Raw genomic sequence first — 1,880 nt, forward strand, 5'->3', positions numbered from 1 at the left:
TAGAGACAATAGGCAACCTACCATTAAACTATAAAGGTATTTTTAGTTGAATACTCTGGCTTTAATTGAAAGGTCAATAGACAATAATCCAATTTTTAGGTTATCTAACTGTTCTCCCAAATGGAAGAAACAGGTGACTTGGCCCAAAGGAACACAGAAGTGACTTTGCACATTTTTCTTATGTTTAGGGACAGTATCCATGCCACAGGCACTTAACATCTGCAGCCAATCCTGAATTCAAGAAGGGACATTATATTCCTAACACAGATGGTTGATATTAATGACAGCAGTAAAAGCCAAAGGACTGGAAGATTTCTTATATAGACACTCATTAAGATTAAATATTAATGTGATCCTCCATATTGTTAACAGACATTCTAGACTGTTCCAAGTAAAATATTTACACGCTAGGAATCATCACTTCATACTCTGACAACTTACTAACAAACCTTATCAAAGAAAATTAAATGGTATACTCTTGTGCACCAGAAGTAACTAATACTAGTAAGATTGTAATCCTTAAACTATATATAATTTTTTTGCCCCTGAAGTCTTTTTTTCTTGCAAAATGAGAAAAATATCCAATTGTTTCCTGTGGATATTAACAAATAGTATGGTTAGCTTGGCCTGTTATTTATACTACTGCTGTTTTATTTTTCTTCTTTACAAGTAATATCGTCAACAGAACTACCCATTTCAGGAAAAGTTAACATGGTTAAACACATATGGAATATGGAATGGGTTCAGCACAACTAATCCAATTTCCTACTGGATTAGAGGAATAAAGTGCAACGTTAATCAGGAAACTATACAAAGTCCAAGCATTAGACCAAATCCTATTTATGGTAACACAGTCTTTAAGAATTGTTGGTAACTATCCATAAAGAATTTAGGAAACAAGATACACCAACCTTTCTCATTTCTCAGCCACCGCCACCTACTCAGGAGGGCAGGGCAGCAGAAATAATTACCATAGAAAGGGCAAACAACTATCTAGATAAATAGAGAAGCCTTTATATTCGCAATTTAAACCATACTGACATTCCTGGTATATTCCCCTACCCCAAGAAGACACTACAAATGAGTTTACGAAATATTCCTATATTCTCAAGAAAAACCTGTTCAATTAAAGATTTTAAAATTCCAACCTTTTGGTTTTTAGTCAAGTGCCACACGCGAATCTCAAACAAGCAAAAAGCTAAATTTTTTTGCGCACACTAATGGGTCAAACACTCACCTCGTTTAGGCTTCAAAACACCCTAAGCAGTAAGGAGGAACTGACGCCTCAAAACTTTAACTGGCTATAGTTAGAAGGCGCACAAGATTTGGATCTGAAATCACAATCCAGGTCCACCTCACCGCACAAACACGAGACGCTGCCCTTGCAGTTGACTGCGCGCCTATAAGTAGTCGCAGAGTTCTTCAAAGACAAAACCACAACGTCCTAAGCAAAGTGAAGCTTATGGGTAAACTGAGGTCCCACGCTTCAGCGCGGAGTCCCGGGAGCTCACGTTTAGAGATTAGGGCCTTTAGAAAAGGCACGTTCCTGGAAAGACATGGAGAATGTTCTAACCCCCAACTCGTCGACGCTCCTCGCCAGAGTTACGCGGGAAGCCCATTCTGGAGTGTTCTGGCCGCAGGCCGCGGCAGAGGACATCCGCAGTTCCCACACCAGCCCCCAGGGGCCGGGTCCCGGGCGCGCCCCTCTCCGCGCGGCCGGGACGGGCCGGCGGCCAGGGCCGCAACAGCAGGCCCGCTCCCCGCGCACACTCACCTTCTGCTCCTCCGCCGAGGCCGCCTCGGGGACTTCCGCGGACATAGCGCTCCCTCTGCAGACCAGACGCCGGGAAAAGATGCGATTACTGGGTGGCCGAGGCCGC

At 43.1% G+C, this 1,880-nt stretch overlaps 1 protein-coding gene across 1 annotated transcript in view; it reads right to left on the reverse strand.

Moving 5' to 3' along the window:
- Positions 1-1,874, reverse strand: part of ARPP19 (cAMP regulated phosphoprotein 19) — a 19,307-nt gene extending 17,433 nt beyond the window's left edge. The window contains exon 1 of the mRNA XM_003784367.3: positions 1,775-1,874. Within this exon, the coding sequence (XP_003784415.1) occupies positions 1,775-1,819 (45 nt within the window). The 5' untranslated portion in view covers positions 1,820-1,874. The remainder of the gene's footprint in view (positions 1-1,774) is intronic.
- Between the last annotated feature and the right edge of the window lie 6 nt (positions 1,875-1,880).

This window comes from Otolemur garnettii, unplaced genomic scaffold (genome assembly GCF_000181295.1).
Source record: "Otolemur garnettii isolate 467f Iridium unplaced genomic scaffold, OtoGar3 scaffold00011, whole genome shotgun sequence".
Classification (NCBI taxonomy): Eukaryota; Metazoa; Chordata; class Mammalia; order Primates; family Galagidae; genus Otolemur; species Otolemur garnettii.